Source organism: Cyprinodon variegatus, unplaced genomic scaffold, assembly GCF_000732505.1.
Source record: "Cyprinodon variegatus isolate N-32 unplaced genomic scaffold, C_variegatus-1.0 Scaffold152, whole genome shotgun sequence".
Lineage (NCBI taxonomy): Eukaryota > Metazoa > Chordata > Actinopteri > Cyprinodontiformes > Cyprinodontidae > Cyprinodon > Cyprinodon variegatus.
Genome location: NW_015150605.1, coordinates 1194111 through 1217444, shown reverse-complemented (window position 1 = coordinate 1217444; position 23334 = coordinate 1194111). Strand labels below are relative to the sequence as shown.

Genomic DNA, 23334 nt, shown 5'->3' with positions numbered 1-23334 from the left:
AATTAGACTGCAGATTTTTTTTACTAATATGTGTAATAGTTTTATTTTATATAGCTTTAAATAACTTAGTTTGAGTGAGATAATTAATCTAATTGAATTCAGTTAAGTCATATAGCTCTAACTCAGAAAACCATCATCTCACGGCAGACAAATTATGCAGACAGATCGGTTAAAACAATTTCTATCTAGAGACACCCAGCTGAAAGCATTGAGCTGTTGACTTTACAGAATTCAATAAGTAATTAGATGTGGTTCATTTTGAGCAAATACATTTTTCTAATATCAAGTTTAGTAAGAACTGTTATTTCATTTGGCAAAGATCAGTCTGTATTTATACAAGTGCATAGTGTGGGTGCTGATGTGTAATTAGACTTGTCTATGAACCTGGTACTGGTATAAATCTGACTTCTTTCTTTTCCAACAAAACAACACTTTTACAAAGTGAATGTATAAAATTGATTTAAAATGTTTGCCTGTTGCTGAATTCTCAGTTTTTGAATGCTTGTCATGTTTTGGTTTTAAAGAACATCCACAAAAAAATAAAAAAAAGTAAAAAGGCAATCAAGTAAAAACCAAGTACTGTTTTTTGAACTTATGGTCTAAAGGGAAAAAAAATTGGAAGAGACATTAGGCTTATTTCACAAAAGCTGAATTCAGGAATCCCAGGATTAGAGCCAGACTAGACACAACCTGAGGAGTACCTCCTGGATTCACCCTCTCAACAAATGCCAGGTGAGGCGATGTCAGGCCAGGTGAAATTAATCAAGCTAAAACAGGTCATCAGTTTTCTGCAAGACACCATGAGGTCTTGACTAAATTCCTTAACAGAATAAAATACTCATTCTCTACCCCAGCGCATAACTGCAAATGTAATAATTCATGTTCATGTATTTGATTAAAGTTATGGAGTTGTAACTTTAATCAAATAAAAAAACTATTATCCTGAGGATTAAAACAATGAAAGTCACTACAGTAACATATGGAGATCTGATTATAAATGTGTATTATATTTCTGTGGTGTAGCGGTCTAAATTGTTAATTTCAGTGCAGATACCCAGGTTCCATTCCAGAGTACATCTGGAATAAAAATCTTTATTTAACAGCAGATATATTTTTTTATCATCATACTGGTATTCCCATCATTTTGTTATTTATATAAACAAATGGAAACCTATTTTCAAAGGAATCTAGGTACAGGAACAGGTTTGGAAGCAATAAGATGTATTCATGTTATTTAATTCACATAACAAATTTATTTATTTGACAGGCCTAACCATAACTTACTCTTACCTGAACCGTATGGCTTTCTTTTAATATTTGGTTAAATATTCAGTTTAGGGATAAAACAAAATCAATTTAAGATTAATGGCCAGTTAATGCTAACATTTCTTTTATTTGATTAACTGATAATGTCCCCTTACAAGGAATGTTGTAATGTTACCATTGTCTAAGTGAGTCCCAATGGTATTTGCAAGAGAAGTAATGCCAGCAGAAATAAATTAAGCCACAGTCCAGTCCAGTTCAGGATCATTTACACTATTTCATAGCACCAAGGATGCGGAATGGACTTTACACGATTCTGTTTCTAAATATAAACGTTTTAGCCATCTTGCACTGCGAAACAGCAGAAATGTTCTGCTTAGCTTGGAAGGATGTGATAATAGAAAGGTGTAATGCATTAACCAAAATATTTCTAACATGATAGAAAAAGTCATGCTAACAATAAGCAGGATAGGCTTATACGAGTTAATCAACTTCATGGAGCAAAGTCCTAAAAGTCCTCTGAGAACAACTAGATCCTGGTTCTGGTGATGAAAACAACACCAAGTCTTTTAATTAATTAATCGACAACTTGTATCCCTAATTAGGCTGGTCTGATGCTCCAGTTCTGCCAAGGTAGATGGCGATAATGTCTATTAATGTTTGCCACCACCAGCCAATGGTCCCAAGAAAAAGAGGAAGGAGAAGAAGTCATTGGTTTCTGATCAGTGTTACTGCTGACCCTGCATCTATGGCACTCAGGTTTGAGTTAGCCTGGCTATTAACCTGGTTGGAAGCAGGCTAGCTGCACAAAAAAACACATTTACATTAATAACTGTTGTATTACTGCTTCCGTGAAACCTAATCTGGCTCAAATATCCAGAACATTTCAACTTAATCCCTTATTTTCGTTTTATTAAACAGGGTCATGCCCCATCCCCCTACCCTGCCCTAAATATAACTCTCGCTAAAACCAACTTTGGTTCTGCAGCAGGACAGCGATACAAAGCATATCAGCAGGTCCACCTCTGAATGGTTGAAGAAAAACAAAGTCCTGCCCTGAATCCTATAGAGATGCTGTTTTAAAAAGGTATTTCATACTCAAAAATCTTGGAATCTGGCCAAATTAAAAAAAATTATACAAAAATTAGTTGAAGACGAGGCCAGAATTCATTTACAGTGCTAAAAAAGACTATTGATAGATACTACTGATTGCAGTGCTTGCTGTTAAAGAGGGTAGCCTGCTATAAAGTTTAGGGGGCAATCAACTTTCTCATAAGTCCTTATGGGTTTTGATTTTTGTTCCTAATTACAAAATTCTACATTTAAAACTGCATCTTATGTTTACTTGTGTTGTGTTTGACATATCTACATTTGTCTGATGTTCTGAAACACAGGGGTGTGAGGTAAATGCTTTTTCACACCACTGTATATAAGGCACATAGAAATTGATGTAAAGCGTCTTTTGAAGAGATGGATTCTGCAGTTTGTGTACAATACCTGTATACAGTCACTGAGCTACAAGATTGCAAAGAGACCTCTAACTTTCCTGGAAGGATACAGGGTTGCCTGGAAAAATTGGAATTACTCACACTTGTGAATACAGTTATGAATGAACACAAAGGAAATGTACCTTGTGTTGGCAATGCACTCCAGCGTAGCCTCTTTCCCCAGTACAACTGTTGTGTTTTTAGGTCCAATCACAATTGCTGGTGCTACATGCTCTGACTCAGGACCTGAAGGAAAAAAAAAGTGAATGTTTACCTCATAAATCCTACTTGCACACCCAGCACCATATCCACAGACATAGATCCGAGCTACATTCTTTTCACTTGTACAACCATATGCAGCAATGTACTTTTTTTATTACTCATCACAAAATATTACTTATCACAAAAAGTTTAAATATTAAAAGGCACACTCACATTTATCTCAAAAATGAAGTTAAGAATTTGCAAAAAAGACTTTTGAGTTTCTCTGCAATGAAATTTCTTCATTTTACCAACAAAAAGAATGAGTTATTTCATGATACCTGGTGCTTAATGGTCAGTTTCTTTCAAACATGACTTATTCGAAATCTACTGAAACGACGGTGGACAATTTTTGACAGTAAATTTAATGTGAAAGTAGAATGGTGACAATAATGTTACCCTGCAGTGATTTCAAAACATCTCTCCCTACAGCTGGATAGTGTTCAGAAAAGGTCAAAAGGGTAAATACATTTTGTGTAGATGCCATAGTATTGTTACTGGAGTCATTAATAGCATGACAAGCTTAAAGAAATACAAAAATCCATGTTAAAAATATAATCCTTCACACATACTGGGCCTTAAATTACACTTTCCAAATATGTTCAATTCATCCAGCCATCCATCCATTTTCCATCACGCTTATCCCAAGCAGTGTGGTGAGGGGTGCTGGTGCCTATCTCCATGTTCAATTCAGAAAACTACAATTCTAAATAATGCCTCAAAACAATTGAAAATTCAATTTATCTATTACAGCAAATAACCAGTGTTTGATATAGTCCAATGGCTCATTGCTCTGAGTCTGATGCTGTTTGAGTGCAACACAAACTCACAACATGCATGCTTAAAAAGTTTTCTTAGGCAATGTCCAATCAGTGAGGAAGAAACTTTAGCTATTAGTTTGTGGCCTCAAGCTCGAGTCACGAGGCAAGACGATCAGATGCATATCAACAAGTTCACCTCTGAATGAGCACTTTAACTCCAGCCTCTCATGCCTCGAATACCTTAATTTTCAGAGAAACATCTAAATCATGGTTCTTCAAGGTACTCGAGGTACTGCACCTTTTATCTCTGCATCAACACAATTTAATCCAGTGGCCACAAACTCTAATCATTGAGGGCCGCTGTCCTGCAACTTTTAGTGTGTTTCTTTCCCTACACACCTGAATGAAATAGCTAAACTTCCTCACTGTTATGCTCTGCTAATGAGCGTATAATGGAGTCACATGTGTTGGAGCAGAGATGCATCTAAGGGTTGTGGGACAGCGGCCCTCGAGCACTAGAGTTTGAAATGACTGCCTTAGTCAAATAATCAGGTCATTAGCAGGATTCGGGAGAACTTGATTGCATACTGAGGAGGTGTTTGGAAGCACGGACAAATCTACCACAATGACTGGAATTGAAGAACCCTTTATGAACTATAAAACATGCAGAAAATTTGCCCTTCAGGACTGACTACGGCCACTGCTGCTCTACATGGGCAAGAAAGAATGATTGCCTGTTATTGCAAATGCTTGGTGCCAGTCGCATCTGATTTGGAAAGTGCTTTGGAGGGTAGACCTCCATGCTGCATAAAAACATCAGCGTTGCAATTACAGTTTGCTCTGGTTGGAGCCGACAGAATTGACAAAGACTCCTGGATAGATGTTGAAATGTCTTCATGAAAAAACTAAATGAAAGTCCAGCTGCCTTTCAATTTAAGCCTGTTTGGAGGTTGCCATGATGTGTCAGATGACTGAGAATTTACACAGACATATTGGTGCCAGTTGTCACTGCCAAGAGGGCCAAAACATTTTAAATATGAGATTTTTTTCACACAGGGCAAAGTTGGTTTGGATAGGTCTTGGTTTTCTTAATGAGTGAAAACTGATAATCATTCAAAAAAGTTAAAAGCTATGATTTCCTTATTATGATATATATCTGTTTGATGATCCTGAAAAACAAAAATTTGTAGAAAAAGCATGCTTATCTCTGTAAGTTGACATAGTTATACCACCTAATGCAGAACTCGTGGCTTAAAGGTATATAGGACGATCTTTTATTTCCGGGCCATCAAAATAAATGTCCTCCTAATTGTCAATCATTCTGGTGATATATTAATGTAAGGCTTTACTTTTCCAGTTAGCTTTTTTTTCTGTGCCTGCGAATTTTCTGGCGTATATGTGTGGTGAGCTTCGGTTTCAGACAGCTTTTGAAGCTCACCTTTCTCAATGCGGCTCTTTAAAAATGGCCGAAGGCTTGTAAGAGAAAAAGTGTCTACGAAGCATATGAGAAGAAAAGTAAGGCTTTAGAAGAGGCAGATATATCCCGGCATGCTTTGCCAAAGAGCTCTCCTCGTAAAGCATTACTGGATTTGCTGTCACTTTGGCTCGCTGTCACCATAGGCTGTCGCTACCCGACAGCGATGGTTAAAAACATTAAAAACAAAGATGGTGCAGGCGTCACGCAGTGGAGAAGTTACATGACCAACGGTAAGCAAAAAGCAGTGATCATCTGTTTGAACGGTAAGTTAACTGAGAGTTTACTATAAAGTCCACTGTAAAGTCCCTGCTCTATAAATTGATTTTAGGGGTTAGGACGGACGATCGGACACAGTAAGCTTGTATGAGCTATGAGAACAGCAACTTTTAAACAGAGCGTGCACAAGGAGAAATGGGCTTGTGCATGCTCTTGCACGTGTTCAATAGGCCTACAGGGTACAGGGTTGTGTACGTGCAATTTTTCTTTAAAGTGAAGAGGGCAGGAAAATCCTCCACTCTACTTTAACATTAATTTACCTAAGGAACAATAAGCTATAGTTCATGCGTAAGAGTTTCATTTGAACATCTAAGGAAGTGTATTTGGCCTACTGAAGCCCCTGTTTTTCAGGATTTGTTCTTCCTGTCTTGCACACTATATTGAAATCTGAAGACATTTTGATCCTAGACATGGAAGTGCTAATTAATTCCAGACTACAACATCAGAATGGTGGGTGTGCAAAATGAGTTTTCCCCTTCTACTCTAATTAGGATATTAAGTCCAGTGTCCATGCAAAGTACAAAAAGAGAAAGAAATTAGAATTTTTGTGACTGGGAAGCTGAAACCAGATACATTTTTCTTCTCCTTTCAAACTGTTGTTCCCTCCAAAATGACTCCTCCCCAGTGTGCACAGCCTAATTCTCTACAACCTGCCGTCTGACTTGTTGGAGATTGCATGGCAGTGTGTGTGAGTTACTATGATAGTGTTCACAAAAACAAGTACAGCACTTTATGTGAAGAAAGATTTATGGTCTGAAAGATGTGTGGAGGAGTGCAGTGTGTGTATGATTTATGACTGGAATGGCCTCCCATGAGAATAGAAAAACAAACAAGAAAAAAAATTGCTGACTACAAATATTCAACTTAAAATGTTCAATATTTGCTAAGTAAATAGAAATAATAGAAAAAGGTGGTTAGATGAACCTAAAAAAATGACATCTGATTTGGTACAGCTTTGAGAGCAACCTGTAGGACTTATTAATATATGGATTTCCAAAAGAAAGGTAGTGAGTACAAATGAACAGACTTGCTCTGATGGAGGCACGGGATGGGGGTTGAGTAGAAGCAAAGATGAGAGTGGGTGTTGAAAGGTAGGGGCTCAGCTTTGATCTTTCTTTGAAGAGAAGGAGGAAAAGGTGGTAATTGACTCTGCTCTTTATTCATCCTTCTCATTCTTTTGCTTTCTCTCTCGTTTTTCAATCAGAGATAAAGTGCTGGGAAGTCATCTCCGTTCGATACAGATGTGTAATAAGACAAGCCGACACGAGATGACGGGCAGGGAATGGGGCCCGAAGTGACATAAATATTCACAAATATTTGATTTTCACAACTGTCTTGATGCCTACCTTCACTAATGCCTTGACTCAAAAGATGGTCCATGCATGAAATGTACAAGAAATGACAAAAAAGATAGATGGAGGAGATAGTGGAAGTTCTCATAACCCCCTTTTATTTAGAACACACATCAAACTTTATATCTGTTTGTGCATTTTAAGGTGTTTGAGCTTGGAATAAATACAGGCATCTCCTGATTTATTGTTCTCTAGACATTTTTACTAAATATATGATAGATAACAGTAGAATGTATTTCTTTTATTGTTACATTTCATTATTGTATTCATATTACGTACTTGAATGTATAAAGAGGTATGCACTTTGTACTCTGATTAAATAAATGTAATTGGAAGGCTTTTATTTTAACAAAGTAATAGCAATTGCCACAACAATATTCAATAGATTGAATTGCTGCGTGTATGGAACATATTTGGATTTCTTGCATTTTCAATTCCGTAAGCGCCTTCCTACTTTTCCTTCCGTATAATCTTATGTCTTCAGAAAACCTGCTATGGTTTGTGTCACTCATAAAATGTGCATCTAGAAAAACAATACATCTAGAAAGGCTCTCGTTATCTTTCTGTTGCATCAGAAGGCAACTGTCACATCTGCTGAGAAGTTGCCAGGATGTAAACGAGTTTTAAGCCACTGAGAGCTTAGAGATGGCTCACTGAGGTCTTTCACACAAATCAGTCAATATACTTGGGATAGCATTTAGCTTAAACTAGATCAAGTAGATCTAAATGCATTAAAATAATGTGAGAAAAATACGTGATTTTCTCTGCTATGAGTACGTGAAAAAATGTAATACTTAATGTTAAACATTGTTAAAAAATAAACACATTATGATAAATATTAGCAGAATCTATGTGATCTGAAACTACAGTACCTGCAAAACATTTTCTCAGTTTTGACCTCATTCATAAAAAGGACAATACTCTGTTTAATTCTCATTAAATAACTAACTAAACATGATATCTGTTTCATACTCCCTGCTACATCCTCTTAAGCATAACATCCCACACCTACACAAAACTATTTTATACTTCTGTGTGGCTTACAGTTGTCTAAAGTGAGGATGTTTAAATCCTTCGAAATGTTTACATTTCTGCCTAACATCTGAAGTGTGTTCTGGTGTTTATAAAACAGAAGGCTTTTGCACTCAATATGACCTGCGTTCCAGTCAGGTTATCTGAATTTCATAAAGTGGTAACTGGGAATCACAGCATTTTGTTGTTCAGTGAAGCACAAATAGAAAAAAAAGACCACATCAGATAAGAGCTTATATAAGCTCAAAGGGTTGTTTTATTTGGTTCACTTTCTAAGACCAACATTTGGCTTCAGAATTGGCTTAATTGCTCTTCTATGAGAGACTGAATAAAGAAGTTAAAAATAATCAATTGCATACCTCTCCATTAAAGAGAAAATAAAAATCACCTGCACGTAAAAAGAAATTTTAACTGACAAAAGTAATAATAAATGAAAAATTTATATTAAAAAAATTGTAATGATGACAATGTTTCTGAATATATTGAGTTAATCCCTGAAATCAGGTGTTCTATGTGATGTTCAGGAAATGCTAAGTCAGACTTCTGCACCTGTTGACGGGTATCTTGGTTCACTGTTCATGAGCAAAGTATTTTAATTGGTCTGGAACATTTTGTGTTTTTTTTGTGTTTTTCTGTGTTTTAGAAAATCATTTTATTTTACAAAGTTTTATTTTTTATTTCTAATTACTTTTTTCAGTTTTGTGTTATTTGAATTACTAGTGCAAATTTATAATTTTCTTCAATGGAAGGGTATGTAAACTTTTAGGTTCAGCTGTATCTCAGTCCATACTGGCATGATTGTAACAAACAGTGAATATCCGATGACCTCTGGTGACTGTGAAGGCAAGTGAGGTACTGTATATTGCTATGTTCAAGAAACTAGTTTGAGAAGAGATATGTTTGTGACTTGGTGAACTTTCCTGCTGGGGGTGGCCATAAGTGGATGATATGTTGTACTGAGGTCATAAAGAAATGGAAACAGTACTTTGTTGCATTCAAGTCGCGGAATGGGCTAGAAGCGTAAAACTAAACCGAACCATCACACCACCACCACTGATTAGTTTATAATAGATCCATGCTTTCTTGTTGTTTCCACCAATTCTTTTTCTTTGAATGTTTCTGCTGTAATTCAGACTAATTGAACCCAGGCCAGGTTTTACCAACTCGTTCTTGCTAATTGTATCATCAGTTTGCTGTCATTATCTATAAAGGAGCCACCTGCTGTAGCCCTTCAGCATGATTATTCAACGCATCATGGGTTCAGACATGGTATTCTGCATACCTTATTATAGTTTTTCTAAAGCTACTGTTCGATTCATTCAAATTAAGGCTGTTAATTTCTTTCTGACCTCAAAAAAGTGTTTTATATTTATACAACTGTTGCACATAACATATATACTGTATATCTTTTTTAGGCCAGCCATTGTTAACCAGGAGGCTGAGCATGTGAATCCCATAGGTTCCAAACATTGCTGAAAAGAGATTTTTCAGGTCGAACCAGAGATTCTTAAATGAATTGAGATCAGGACTTAAAGTCAGCCATCTAACATATTTGACGGTTTCCCTTAAACTACTTGAGTATTGCTTTAACAGTAATCTTCAAATCTTTGTCTTCCTGAAAAGGTGAACTTTCATATCAGGGTTATTGCCAGGATTCTTTATGAAGGGTGTCTTTTTAATTCTTTTAAGCTTGCTCTCTGCTGTCTGGGCTGTACTGTATTCACCTGCCTTGGGAAATATACTGTTTCTGCTGCCTTTATGCTCATTAAAATCAGGATATTGAGATAATAAGCTATAATTCTAAACAGTTTAGATACAGTGGAAAGAAAAACCTAGATCTCAGTCAAAGAGATGTTACACTAAAAATGAGCATATCAGCCTAATTTTCAACAAACAGCAAAGAAACAGAACGTAACAGCACATTACAGGAGAATTTGCTGGCAAGAGCCCTGCATCCCAGCCTCGAACCGAAGCCATTTTTTTTTTTTTAAGAAAGTTTAGCATCAGCCATTTTTTCCTCAACTCAAACCCACTTTCCAGTCCATGCTGCTAAAAGGCCATCACAGAGCAGGATGCTACCATGTTTAACTGTGGGGATGGTGCTCGTGGAATGATGGGATGTGTTGGGTTTTCATGAGACAGAGTTTTATTTTGTGGCTAAAAGGTTTACTTATAGTCTCAGTCTCAGAGTACCCTCCTGTGGGGAGTCGACCACATGTCTTTTTGAACATGCTTTCTTATATATAGACTCAAGCTCTAAAGCATAGGAGCTACTGTAGTTTTCAGGACAGATACTCGATTCTCTGTTCTAGGGCTGTGCGACACCTTCAGGCTCACTGCCTCTTTGATTAATGCCCCTCTTGTTGGGTCTGAGTTTTGTTGGGGGAATGCTCTTGGTAGATTTGTCTATGGTAACATTTGATTTCCATTTAAAGATAATGGATTTGATAGTGCTTCCACAGAGTGCAAAGTACTTGGATTTTTTTGTAACACCACCCAGACGTTGACTTCTAAACAACATTGTCCCTTACTTGTCTGGGAGCTCCCTGGTTTGGATGGTGAGATGCCTTGCCTAGTGGTGTTACATTCTCTAGGGCACGCTTTTTCAGTTCCCGTCCTATAAGCTCAGTATCCTGCTCTTTTTAGATGTGTTTCTGCTTCAACAGACATGACTCAAACATGCAGGTCCTTAGCAGGACTCTGGAAAACTTGACTGCATGCTAAGGAGGTCATTCAGCGACTGGATTCATGTGTGGAAGCCGAATGTGCAGGACATCGGGGCCCAGAAGTGAGAAGTCTGCTCTACCAGGACCTTTTTAAAAATAATGTGTTCATCCTGAAAGATAATTTGATACTTAGATTATACACAGGTGGTTTTCATTTCACTAATTATCATATTTTCCAGACTATAGAGCACACCTCACTATAAGCCGTGCCCACAAAATTTTTTGAAAAAACTGGAAAAGTAACCCGCTGGTATCTACTGAATTGTCTCCCACCAAACCTGTAGGGGGAGCTCTACATATAGCCCCTGGAGTAGGAACGTAGAAGAATGCTAGCTCCCATTAGCTTGTTGGTTTGCAGCAGTAAGAGCTTCTACTGAAAGATGGGGCTCCATCAGCTCTTTATTTCAGCTCTCCAGGAGTTGAGCTCAGTCTCTTCATTGGTTCAGCAGCTTTAATGAGGCAAATAAATGTCCAAATGCGGAAATTCTGGATATTTGTTCTCCGTCGGGCCCGCTACTAGCATGTTGAAAAGTATCCGCTTATTCTTTAATTTCCAACTTTGAGTTCCCCCTCTGGCGGTTAGGAAAAATCAACAGAAAAACCTGCACCTTGTTATAAGCAGTTACAGTTACAGAAAATGGGGTGAAAAGAAAGGGAAGAAATACGTTGGAGTCAGGATTTGAACTTGGGACAACTGTATCAAAAGACCAATTCCTCTGTATTTGTAAAGATCTACCATTTATCCCCGTACCACCCCTTTTGTGGAAAGTTTTCATTATAAATCAAACCTAAAAGATAATCTTGGAGATATTGAACTCACACAGCACTGGCTTCTACTGCTGTTTTTCAAAAGTAAAAGCTCGTGAGTGGGACCAGTTTTGTTTCTCATGTTAATGAATATCAGCTCATGTTGTGTTTTTATTTGCAAAGTGTTGTCTTTATCATAACTGGAAAGAGAGAGCATCAAGCTGAAAAGGCAAGCTTCAGGTTCAAACGCACGTTCTTGAAGAAGTAGAGATCAGCGGGTGTGGGTGGAGGACATAAAGAGGCAGAAGGATGATGGAGAGACAGAGTTGGAAGTATGGAGAAAAAGCACAATGTGTCCATTAGCTGTCCAGTGTGGGAAGCAGAGGTCAGACAGCGACTACTAACCATCAGTGCAGCCCTAATGGCAGCAACAGCAGCAGATAATGAGTGTAGGGGGACATGAACCCAACCTATTAACTATAGGACTGGGTGTCTGAGGGGGGAGCAAGGACAAATTTGGACAGCAAAAAACACTAATGGGACCAAAGATAACATCATAGAGAAGGAAGAGCACTCAGATCACAGGGATACATTGGAGTGTGTATGCAGATGGGGAAAACTGAGGAGGAACTGTGCAGATGGTCTTTTTCCTGTAGTGACAGACATGTTGAAGGAAATAGAGGCAAAAGTAAAATGCCATACGGCTGTGTGATCTGCACTCTTCTCTTCTCCCTGTCAGCGTGTCTAACATCTTCTTTCTCAGGGGAAATCTATCATTTTATCTTGTCTCAATCTCTTTTTTCTAACTGCCCATTTTCTCCCCAGTCTCCATTCCCATCTTTTCCTCTTCAAGTAGTTTTTTAACTGACATTATTAAATGCAACCAAATGATGTTTTTAATAACCTGCTTTCCAAGCAATTGCAGTCCAAAAATTTTATTTTAACTCAACAGCCTTCATCATTAAGAAAAATAAATACACCTTATAGTTGAAAATGGCAATAGTTGAAGGGTTGAGAACTCTTGAGAGAGCTTACTGTATCCCCTTTTAACGAGTCATGAATTCAACATTGATAGAAAAAGTCATTTAATAAGATGCAAAAAAAACTTTTTGGAGGGATCATAGATTTCTTTGACTTTTATTTGATTCTGATGTCATTGATTATAGATTATGATTAACTCAGGACTAATGCAGCAAGTGTAGCAAAATACAAACAAAAGTATTTTGGTGTGCAATAAAAGGAGAGGTAACAAAATTAAGATAGATTTGTATTTGTATTGATGCATTTACCTGAAAAAAAAAACAATATCCGGCTGTGACAAAAAATATAAGGTGCTAAAATATAAAATGGGAGTTATTAAAAAACTGCTCACAAGTACAACAATGAAAAAATACCAAAATCTGTTTAAAATGACATGATAGCTGTCTTGTCTGCCTGGCTGTGTGTTTCCTTGACGGGGGCCATCTGTTGACCGTTGCCTTGTGTATCTCTGCTTCTTTCTTTCTGTCTGCCGCTGTCTGCTTGAACCCCAGTTGGCTTTGGCAGATGGCCACTCACACAGAGCCTGGTTCTGCTGGAGGTTTCTTTCACTTAACAGGGAGTTTTCCTCTCCACAGTTACTACAGGCATGCTAGGTGTGAGGGATTGCTGAATAGCCAAGGACTAAATGAAAGTGAAAATCCTCACCACAAAATCATTCAGGAAGAATGTGTCTTGCAAGTCAATGACTGTATACAATCAACTGTTTTGCCTTGACATAATCTTTCAACCAATCTGACTGTATTGTCTGTTTAAAGTGCCTTTAGATTACGTGTTGTGAATTGGCGCTATGTAAATAAACTCAATTTAACTGAATGAAAAAACAAAAAATTAATTGGAAAAGATGTCCACTAAAGATTAAGGTGAGGTCAATAGGCCTTCCAACCAAGACTTCAATCTTTAACAACTCATCCATGTGTTTGTCTTTAGTTGACAGGTTTGCCTTATAAGTGAATCAGTCAGCTGCTGCTGACATGGAACTGGCTGCAAGCACTGGAGAACAAGTCCTTATATGGCTTCCTGTATCGCAGAGAATGGTTGAGCACCAAAATCTGTAGTCAGTGTATCACCCACCCAGATGACTCGGTCTTCCAGTTAAGGTCTACTCTTTACACCCAGATTAAAACTATACATAAAGAAGCTCCATTCAAGATTTAGGTTAAACTAATATGGTTAAAAAAAGGAGAAATTCAGAGAAAACTGCTAAAACGAAATACTCATTTTCATGTCGTCTTTTGTCAATTTTCATCCTGTATAGCCCTTTAAATTGTCTTGTTCCAAGAATGTGCTATACAATTTACCTTGCCTTACATCTCATCAACAGACTTAATTACCAAAACACAACGCAAAAAGCAAGTCAGCAATTTTCTGATAGCTCTAACGTCATTCTTCCGTCTTTAATTGAGAGAGGATGGTATCATTTTTGATATGAAAGTTTTTATGTTATCTAAAAAGTTAATTTCACATTGGTACTACTTTTACTCCCCTTGTCTTTGGATCTTGATTGAACAAAAATAATTTGACATCTAAATTTGCAAAGGTATAGAGATTTTTTTCAGCTGAATGTTAAAATATCATGTTAATGCTCCAGATTATCATACTGGAATACTCCGGTTCCAGGTCGTATTTTAGAAACGGCTTTTTAACGAGAGATTGAGCAGTTAAAATTAATTACCGAGTGATGATAATGGAGGGGACAACCCTTCAAGTGTCAAGTTAGTTACTTTGTGACCTTATTCTTAGTTGTGGTTAAAAATTCACCACTATAGAGACTGAAAAGCCCTGCGACATTCTAATGCTCTCTCATCAGCAGAATTATTACTGATTAACAGCAAATCCCTGAAAAGGCGACACAGCTGGATGTGAGGTAATTCTGCGTCATTTAGCCTGAAACTAAAAAAACTGTATATTTAAGCATGGAAAAGAAATGATAGGTGGAGTTTTTAGGGTAGAATACAGAAAGATGAACAGAGAGACAGGGAGAGATGAAAGGCTATTCCGTCTAGAGATTAGAGTATAATCCATCTTTGAATGGATTCCCTCAGATTACAGCTTGTTCCCCTATTAAATCTGTCAGTCAACTCCCAACAGTGTCAAATAGAGAGCCTGTGTGTGTATGATCTTTCTGTGACTGGAGATCTGTGTGTTTTAAGCCTTTTAGACAAATCTCTGCAGAGACCTCGAGAGCAGGGGGGTTGGCTGATCTCACTCTCACGCACATACATTCCCCTTCACATGCACTCATGCACACACACAATACACAAAACAGAGGGCTGGTGTCAGCTGACTGTGTATTAATAGAGTTGTCAGATATGTGTCTGCAGGTTTCACATCCAACTAACACATATCACACTGACACCACATAAACAGCAAAAAGACTAAGTTTGAGAGAAAGGAGAACTATATTTAAGAAAAGGAAAAAATAACAATATATATATATATAAAACAATCTGGAAACTAGGTGATGAAAATCATGATTTTAACGTGTCTTTACTGATTGCAGAAAAATAAATGGAGAGAAAAAGGCGATTGTTTGCTGATCTCTCTAGAGAATACCACAGTAGTGCAAGAAATAAGGTGAGAGTGTTTCTTTGAGTGTCATGGTGCTCATTAATGCTGCATGCTGGCAGCTAAGTGTCATCGTCATAGCACACTTACCTCAGAATCCCAATAAAAGAATAAAAAAACAAAACGAGCCAAGACATGCCAAGCTCTCACACACAATCCCACAGCACAGAGAAAGTTGCACATCCAAGCCAGAAGGGAGACAAAAACACACAGAGGATGGAGAAAGGTGCATCCTGTCCTTCAGCTGCCAAATCTTCTGTATTTCTATCGTTACTTCATCCATGTGATAAACAGGAAGGAGTCATAGGAAGAACACAAATCATGTAGCTGAAGTGGTGAGCAGAGCATTGTTAATAGGAGCCATGGAGCCAAATAAGTGTTTCATTATTTGATGAGGCTTAAGCAGCTGGATGTAACCCGAAATGACAGAATGATGCAGCATGGGGACAGACATTGAGAATTAGCCTTAGCTAAAATGTTGTAGTGTGTGACATGATGCATGAAACATACTTGTCACTATCAAATAAACGAATAAATAAATTTGATCAGCACCACCATGGAGTAACATCATATGAGAGCATTTAAGATGTTCATTGAAGCCAGAAATAATACAAATTTACACTGCAAGCTTGGATTTCTAGATTTTTTTTATAGAATAGAGAACAGAATTCAACTTTATGTCATTAAGCTGTCACAAGTACAAAGCAACGAAAAGAAGTCTCTGCATTTAACCCATCCCCTTGGGGAGCATTGGGCTGCCATTGTGCGGCACACGGGGAGCAGGGTGGGGTTCAGGGTCTTGCTCAGAGACCTAGAGTTGCAGTCCGTGGGAGTGGGGCTTGAACTCAGAGCCTCTGGGATCCAAGCGCAACGCTGTAACCACCACGCCACTCCTCCCCCACCCGCTCCCAGATGCACCTTTGTATGCCAAAAAAATTCTGAGTAAAATTATTAGACCTGACACTGGAATACAACAGCAGGATCCACAGGTTATGGAAAGCTGAACGCTTTCACAGAGTCATATAAGTAGAGCTGTGGGGTATTGATACAAATACTAGCATATTACTTTTTACTGAAAGATTTCAATTCAATCACAACATGACTCAGGCTTTTAGCAAGCAATCCGTACAGCAGTACATTCTATGGCCTTCACTAAAAAGATGACAAATTGTACTCCCTGTTTTTACCTTAGAAACTTCAATTAAATGTTCTAAATTTCACAGGCACCTGATGCTGGAGTTGGAAAAATTTCACTTTTGCTCAATGCGCCACATCCACCAATCAGAGAGGCCGATCTGAGGCTGGCAGGGAGACGTACACCGCGCTGCTGATGCAGATCGCTTTGATCACTCCTCTGAAACAGTTTATTAACGCCTAAATTAACTTGAAATGTCAAAACCTGCCTGGAAAATATGTACGCTTTTATTATTCTGGCGCCTGCAGTTTGTACCATATACCTGAAAAACAATAACTTAATGCATAACACGCTAACTTCCAGCTGCCATGAACAGTAGGTGAAAACCCCACAAGAGTTGACCTGGCCTGAGGCAGCTGCTTCTGGGGATCCCCAGTGACACCACACTGCCGGTATGTGGGGGTCTGCATGGCTCCGACAGCGAAATATTTTAAGGCAGGATTATAATCTGAATCTTTCACCCACTGATTACAGCAAATATAGCAAAGCTGCTTTCTGCCATTGAAAACAGGAGCAGCAGAAGCATTTTTGCTTTTTGAATTAACGCTCTGATTGTCTGAATAGACCTATGAAACATAGTATTGTACCTAAAAATGATCTCATGTCTTCCTTATGAAATTTCCTCCTCTAGTCAACCACACATACTTCCCATAATCAGGAAAAAAGTTTAGGAAAAGTTTAGGAAAAAAGACAAAGGGTTAGCTGCATTCCACCTCTAAATGCAGGAAATAACATTTCAGAGAGATCTAAATTTAAACGTTTTCTGGGGGAGGATACCCCCAAACCCCCTACACCAAGCCTAGAGATGTGATACACCAAGCTGTAACCCTATGAAATATTCCTAGCTAAATGTCTAATATTAATTCAAATTGAAAGTGTCAATACTACCTCAAAAATAAAATCTTTAAGGCTTAACCTAAAATAACTCAAACTAATTTATAATAATTTCAAAAATTGACTTTTTCAGATATTTTCCTAAACAGCTAAATTCATTTTTTTGTTGTGAGCAAGGTAAATGTGCAGCAATCTTATTTCAGCTAGCTGGAAAGCAGTGTGTAGCAAGATGTTGGGGAGGGGAAGCACTTTGTCACATTGAGCTACACATGGTTAGATGTGCTCTGGTTTCTTTAGACTTTCTCTGGCCTCTTATTGAAAAGGACTTTAAATCACAGGAGCAGCATGAAGAGAAATTTAAGCGGTTTTGAAACCAAGGATGTTTACATCTCACACATACTTAATACTGGTAGCCAACTAATTCCTAGATCTTTTTGAAGCAGATGAATTAAAATAAAGAATAAATTGCAAAAATCCTTAATTTTACTTATTTTCTATTGAAGAAATCATTAAAAACATCAGTTGTAAGATTATGCTACTGCAGTGACAGATGACTTTATTTGAAAGCCTTTGACACATTTCACCAGAGGTGCCAATAACTGCATGGAGGAGACTGTACATCCGTCTTTTTAAAATGCTTCTGTGAGTAAAAGACATTCTTGCAACGCTTTTATTAGCTAGGAGTTGGGATGACGAAGAAGAATAATGTAACCCCTGTGAGCCAAGGGAGTCAGATTGAGTCTGCCACCGCACACTCATGGTTCTTAAAGCAGAGCACAATATATCCTATAGACCTTTTTCATTTTGCAGAGTACTTAAACTCTCAGTGCTCGGCTCGCTGTCTGAACACCTGGAGGCTATGTTCTCACCTGCTGCTGATACAATTGCAGCTACTGTTCAAATTTCACACTTCAAAGGCCCTACCTTGGCCCTTAAAATCTGCAGGAAATGTTTAATGCAATTCAGTTTTTCTTTTTTTTTTCTTTTTTATTGAGTTTAAGTCAGTGTCATTGCTGGTCAGTTTTAGCAGGGCTGCATCTGGTACGGAGGGGGGATATTGAGATTGATTAAATATCATTATGATACATTCTGAGTGCTATCAAGCTAACGAAATAATTCCTAAATTTGTTGAAGCCAAGAGGTTTGTTGACTTGAAAGAATAATTCGGACCATTAGACTTTTTTCTTTCATTATCTCAGATTTAAAAGCACATTATCTGACATTAAATCAGCCAGACATTATGCAAGTGATAATCAAACAAATCAATAAGTAGGATAAGAACTTAAAAGCCACAAACACAGGTTTTGCTCAAAACTAAATCGTTTTTTTTTTTAAATCATGGAAACCTAAAATTACATGAACAAAACAAAAGAATTATAAATGGTGGATTGTCTTATTAATTACACCTCCATGAGGGCCATAGAAGGTAGCCTGAAACAGCACATTAAAAATGATAATTCATTTTCTTTCTCACTTTTTAGAAAGAATATAGAAAAAGTAAATCATTGTCAAATAAAGCCTTGGCAATGGCCACTATTTAAAACTTTCATTTATATCCAAGAATAAAAACCTGTTGAAATATTGACCTTTAATACCAATATTTCCAATCCAAATCAAGTCCAAACAAAACATGTTGACAATCAGGTTTTGTGGGTAGATTTTATGAACCCCAACCAGCTTTCTATAAAATTTAGAAATCAATAATCTAAGCGCTAAGATCTTTCACTTTCATAAGAAGTAAATGATGTTTAGTGGGAAGCCAGCTTTCCGTCTTTTCTTGGTGGGATTGAAATGACTAATATTCACCTGTTAAATATGTTTCCTTTGTAATATTTGTATTGATGACCATGACAATGGTTGAACTAACTTCTCTGATATCATCAGTTTAGTTTTTCTTAATGGGAATCATTGCAAGGAAAACCAAAGTTCATTCCGGTTGATGTTAATTTAATTAGGGCTTGATAGAAAATGTATAAAAGGATCTTTGGAGCCTATAATGGTCATTAGGTGTCAGGAATTCCTGCTGTAAAGCCTTTTGCATATTTGGGGAGTTGGAAGGACTCTAATTCATTCATCATTTAGTGTGTTAATGCCTTTAATTTCAGAGGTGTAGGAATACATGATGCAATAGGATATATAGTGGCAGAGCCTTATAATGCCAGGTACAAAGTAGTACAAGCAGCTCAAGCCAGGTTTGCCACTCATGCATGGGATGACTTCAAACAAAAATTTAAATCAAATTTTCAAAAAAAAAATCCTCCCTACTTCCTCATATTTACTTTGTATAAGACACATTTTTCAACAAGCCAACAAACACGCTACAGAGGGAACAGTTACAACAGCTCAAGGGCTTTACTGATGTCTTTCCTGTGTTAACACACATGATCACTCCAGCCCAGCAAAGTGCCATAACTCTTGCTTTTTATAGAGGTGGTCAACCTTGTGATGACCAGTTCATAAAGTGCTTTTGATTACTACAGCTAGGCTCCGATTTACTCGCTCTGACCTGCCAAAGCAGCAAGGGATTACTTTAGATTTACGGCAGCAGCAAATTTTCTTTTAGAAATTGAAAAAAATAGATTCTGTCATTTTAAGATATTTATTCAGAGAGCAAAAAAATGTATTATTTAAAATTAACTGAGTTAAAAAAAAAACAAAAAACAACTCCATTGTAGTAGAAATAGATGCGTCCCTCTAAAAAACCTTTAAATTGTTTGAATGATTTTGTTTTAATATATTCTGCTATTGTTCTCCCATTTTTGTGTGGTGTTATTCATTAGATAGACCTGTTTACTGCTCTAATGGCCAGATCCTTTTGGAGTCTGAGTGAAATGTGTTTTCTGCAAGGATCTAATCAAATACACAAGATCAGGAATCTGCTCACCTCCTTCCTGTGTTTGGATCCTACTCTTTTATTAAAAAGATGTTCAGAGTGCCTTTAAAAGTCTAATTCAGATGTCTCAAAGGTGGCATCGAAGCCATTTTCAACCCTTGAAACAGTTTTGTGTAGCGGTCCCAGAATGGTATTTGTCCCTTAAGAAAATCGAGCTAATGTAGACAGACTTCTTTTTATGTTTTTAGGACACAATTTTTTCAGACAAATTAATATATTGTTAAATGAAAAATATAAGAAGCAAAAGAGAGCATTTTCTTTATTTAGCCATGTGTTTTTCCTTTAGTCAGACTTACTGTATATAATACAACACACCATAAAGTATAAGAAATTGTGCACCTTTCTATTCTGAAAGCAAACATCTTCAAACATTTTTCAGACTATAATTATTTCTTTTCATCTTTGTTTCAAAATAAATATTAATAAGTCAGTTATGGGGAAAAATTGTCCTGATCAAACAAGTTGGATACCACTTCTCTAATTGATAATCAGTGATTTCTAACGTACCCTGTTTATACAGTATATAATGATGTATTTCTCTTACCAATCTTCAAAATGAAAAACAAGACAGATCTATGTTGATCTTCATTAGGAAATGACTACAAGAAAACACCTCTATATTAGCCCACATCCACAGTGAGAGGTGAGGCAATGCTGGATCTATTTATCTTGCAATTACAGAAAGGAAGAAAGGCAGTAGAGCTGGTTAAAACACTTCAAAGATCACTTTTGAAGAATCTCAAACAAACAACATTTTTTTTTTATGTATCTTAGGAAAATGTGGAAGGTGCTGCATCTAGATTGATCAAAAAACTACAATGGAAACACTCAGCTATATTTATCTCAATATTCTTACATTTGAAGCCCATTTCAAGCTCTTTCATTTTAACTAAGCAGCTATAATTACCCCCCACCCATTCCCACCTCCTGTCCATGTCGCTGTGTGCTTCCTCTGATTTTACCACATCACATAAATTAAGGTGCTTTGTACTTAATAATGAACATATCCTGAAACAAGTTCTTTTATAGATGGTTTGAAAAAGTTTAGCACATCGTAGTTTATCCAAGTGTCTGTTTAGGCCTGAGGCAGTACCAGAAAAACTTCAGAGGATGAGTAGATTTCACAGTATGCACCAATTACTGCTGCCATTGTGACCTTCTTTGATGCTGTTAGCTAATAAGCTCTCAGGTCTGACCTTCTGCTGGACGAGCTGGGTCATAGCAATATTTGTTTGTGTTTAGCTACATAGAGAGAGCAAAGGATGCAGCCAGAAAGTAGGGGGGGAGTAAATGAAAATGTAAATGTTCTTTTACCTGTTGACCCACGGTTTTTCTTGCCAACTGTCCGTCAGCCAAAGAAAATGAGACGAAAAAAATTATATAAGTTAGAGAAAAGCGCAGACAGGTGGTGGAGAAAGAGGAAAAAAGGGGAGCGATATAATTTAGATTTGTTGTATTTCCTCGGGGTGTAGCAGAAGGGCACTTTAAGGAAATGCACATAAAAAGAAGCAGAAAAAAAAAGAAAAGACCAACATTCACAAATCACACCCTTAAAGACATCTAAAAGCTTGAGAGGAAAACTGGATAAGGAGGCTCTTTCAGTGAGCAGCAGGAAATATAAATACAGCCTGAAAGAGAAATGACATAGAAATGGATGACAGAGAGGAACAGACAGAGTAAAAGTGAGGATGCTACGTTATCATGGAGTCCAGAGAAAGACGAACTGTTTTCTGCTCATCCATCAACTGACAGCTACCAAACTTTCCCCCTCATTCACTCTTCTTCTCCTTCCCTTTATCTTTCCCTGTTTCCAATGCTTCATGTATTTGTCACGACTTTAGAGAGAGCAAGACTCTAGTTTCTGCGAAAGGGATGGGAATGATGTTCTGCTTACAGAAGATGTACATTGACTATTCTATCTGTATACTTCCTCACTGTGCCTCTATTCAGCCCATCTGACTCTCACTCCAATCTGAAATACTGAAAACAGAATAAAAACAAGAAAAGGAACAATTAAAATGACTTAAGTACTTGTAACTTTTACCAAAAAGATGTAAAAACATAATTTTTCCCACATTTTTAAGATCATACTTCCTTTAAATGTCCTCAAATGCTGCCATCAGACATATATTCATATGGACTTAGAATGGCTGAAGGAAAATAAAATACTAAAGAGATTTACATCTATGTTTTTCGAAAACAAAATGCCCTCAAATAAAAATAAAACTTATTGTAGCTGCAGTATAGAATACTATCCCTTTGGTTTTTCAGCATCACAGCAACATTTACAACATTTTATAGGGTTAAATTTAGCTTGCAGCCCAGGAAGAGCTGTTTATGATGCAACTATAGAAGAGAGCATAAATTAAACACTTAAATGTCCTAACAACAACTGCAGCACCTGTATAAGTACCCCAGTATTACACTTTCCCATTATAAACATTAGGAAAATGCAAACCCGTAAACAACACCCACTAATGGGTAGCTTTAATAAATGTTCCGGAATATAAAAACAAATAAACCCCAACTAAGGATCTGGGTTTAAAATGCCTTCAAAATGTAGACAAAAAAAATCAAGAATTCATAAACAAAACATAAATTTTTCTACATGTTTACCTATGATTACTTATTAAATCCAAGCAAATAAAAATAAACTATTTCACCTTTCTAAAAGCATAAATTTGACAATCGAGTAACATGAAAACCACATTTTTATCTTTAGGTTGTTGATTAAATTCACAAGCAAATACTTTCTTATTATAGGACCAAAGTGATCTGTAAAATGATTTAAGCCTAGATTGATTAAATTATTCATACTTTCTTTAATCGCTGTTTTTGCTCCTATAGTTGTAGATAAAGCACCATATTGAGATTAATGATCAAATTTAAGATAAAAGGACATCTGGCGACATGCAGCACTTACACGGTTTACTGAATATATCAGTAACTTTAACATTATAACTATCTTTAGAAGATTTAATATCTTATATTCTAAGGAAGCTTTTCCTATCTTTAGGGAAAAAGAAAAGCAGAGATTAAATTGGCTTTCAATAATAAATTGTTTAATTCTGACAATGCTACAAAAATACAAAACATGTGCACATGGTTCTTATAAATGTTTGGTCTGAAATAGAGACAGATGGGCAGGTGATAGACTGACTGATGGAATAAGCAGCATATAGGTAGAACAAAGTAAGGATGGGTTAATAGATATCTACATCGTTAATACGATCATAAAATAGAAATTTTCCATATATACTAAGACAAGGAAAATAGTTCAAGCATATTCCATACTTAAATAACTTTTCTAAGATAAGACCTCTGTCATACAGTTATGATTTTCATTCAGTAAGCATTTCCTATAAGAAAGGACTCTGTAGGCAAGTTCAGGCAGTCAACCTGAGCTGTATTACTTCTTCACAAA

The 23334-nt window shown here is 36.9% G+C and overlaps 1 protein-coding gene across 2 annotated transcripts in view; it reads right to left on the bottom strand.

Moving 5' to 3' along the window:
* sdk1 (sidekick cell adhesion molecule 1) overlaps positions 1–23334 on the bottom strand; it is a 381738-nt gene that overhangs the window by 128735 nt on the left and 229669 nt on the right. For both annotated transcript variants that reach the window (XM_015377352.1, XM_015377351.1), the window contains exon 6: positions 2894–2996. In XM_015377352.1, coding sequence (XP_015232838.1) covers positions 2894–2996 — 103 coding nt within the window. The remainder of the gene's footprint in view (positions 1–2893; positions 2997–23334) is intronic.